At 38.1% G+C, this 1577-nt stretch overlaps 1 protein-coding gene across 4 annotated transcripts in view; it reads left to right on the top strand.

Annotated features, from left to right (window-relative positions):
- The window catches only part of clasrp (CLK4-associating serine/arginine rich protein), a 13880-nt gene that overhangs the window by 11633 nt on the left and 670 nt on the right, over nucleotides 1-1577 (top strand). For 2 of the 4 annotated variants that reach the window (XR_004329025.1, XM_032507958.1), the window contains exons 20-21: nucleotides 139-163; nucleotides 1499-1577. The exon at nucleotides 1499-1577 is cut by the window's right edge and continues 670 nt beyond it. Coding sequence is in view for 2 of the 4 variants with exons in the window: in XM_032507958.1 (XP_032363849.1) it covers nucleotides 139-163; nucleotides 1499-1547 (74 nt within the window). In the remaining 2 variants the exon portion in view is untranslated. Of the gene's footprint in view, nucleotides 1-138; nucleotides 219-1498 lie in introns of those variants that run through there. The other 2 variants (XM_032507954.1, XR_004329024.1) reach the window with 2 other exon arrangements.

The following is a 1577-nucleotide window of genomic DNA, read 5'->3' as shown; positions in this document are numbered from 1 at the left end:
AATTAGCTAAACATCTGATTTGCTGGCCTCAGTGTCTGATTTGCTTCTGTCAGTTTCATCTCTGACAGTTTTATAGGCTTTCAGATGTTCTGGCTTGCTTTTGTTTTGATGGTGTCTCCGTGTTCTCTGTTCCTTCAGGCCGAGAGCACAACTCACACAGAAGGTATGTGAGAAGCCACAAGAGTCTGCACAGCTCCGATGAAGCAGAATGAATAATGGGAGTCTTTCACATAATGCATAAACACTATCTTAAAGGCTCATCACAATGCCTTTATATGCAACACTGATGCTACTTGGCTTTTTCGTCGCTTAACTACCAAATCAGTGTGTCACGTCTTGAGAGAATTCAGGCCAAGAACAGAAATAATCCAGTATGTGTTAAAGAAGTACTTTACTGCTGGAAAGAGGGTGTTTTCATAACACTGGGCTGTCTATGCAGCAAAAAGGCACAAACATCTTTGAAATTTGTGCTACATGACCAGCATAAACCTTAAAAAAAAAAAAAGCTGTCATATATTTAAAAAAAAAAATACAAATACTAGAATGCACTGCACCAGACACTCAGGTGGCCATGTCGAGCTCATTCGTATTGACAAAGAATGGCGGCCAGCTGGTAACAAACCATCTTGTGTAACAGTTAAACGGTAAGCTGAAATATCTTTCCAAAAACCTTTTAGGCGAAAAATGGGCAAAGCACTAACAGAACCATGGTTGATATTTAATCAGCACTGCCTAGTCTTTACAGCTTCATCTAAGTTTTTTGACCCTTCGTTTTCACAATGCAGGAAACGGTACGAAGCCCACTTCCTGTTACCAAACTGTCCTATTTCAGACAAACTGTGCATTCAAATATATTTCTAAAAACATTTTAGGCAAAAAGTAGTCAATACAGTAACCCAATCTTTGTGTCCGTATGCTGAAGTACAATCTGTAGTTTGGTCCGAGGGCCAGCAGCAAACTTCCAAGTGAAGCATCTTGTGTCACACGCATCCCTTAGTGGTCGTTCTGCTGGCCTGCGGTAAGATGGAGGGACGTTTGCAGTAGTTCATTTACACTTACTACCAACAATATTGTGATATTAAGTTGGTTGAATACTGGCAAAGTATCCTTTTTAAAATCTAAATTGAAAGAATATACCTTAAACCTAATAAATTCCCTGCTAATTTGTTTCCTTCACAGAAACTACTCCAATTCATTCTTGAGTATTCTTTTTTTTCATTTAGAAAAGTTTTAGGTTCCAGTCTTAAGTAGAGCCCAACTGCAATAATGCCCATATAGCTGATAACAATTTGTTTTTGGAAATCATTTTTATTTTTTTAAGCAATTGAAACCAACAAATTGTGAAAAATAAATGTCAGTGGACACACTATGTGATGGAGACACAGTTTCTCAATTACTTTCAACATATCTTTGCTGTTTCTGCACTTAATACACCAACATATACACAAATATATCTGCAATATTCTAATATACATACATATTATTTTTTTTCCCCCAGGAGGTCGCGGTCACGGTCTCGGTCACGGAGTCCATACTACCGATACTGAGCGGCGTAAAACATCCTACAGTACCTTTTT

This window comes from Etheostoma spectabile, chromosome 3 (genome assembly GCF_008692095.1).
Source record: "Etheostoma spectabile isolate EspeVRDwgs_2016 chromosome 3, UIUC_Espe_1.0, whole genome shotgun sequence".
NCBI lineage: Eukaryota > Metazoa > Chordata > Actinopteri > Perciformes > Percidae > Etheostoma > Etheostoma spectabile.
The sequence above is the reverse complement of the archived record's forward strand: the minus strand, read 5'-3'. Positions and strand labels throughout refer to the sequence as shown.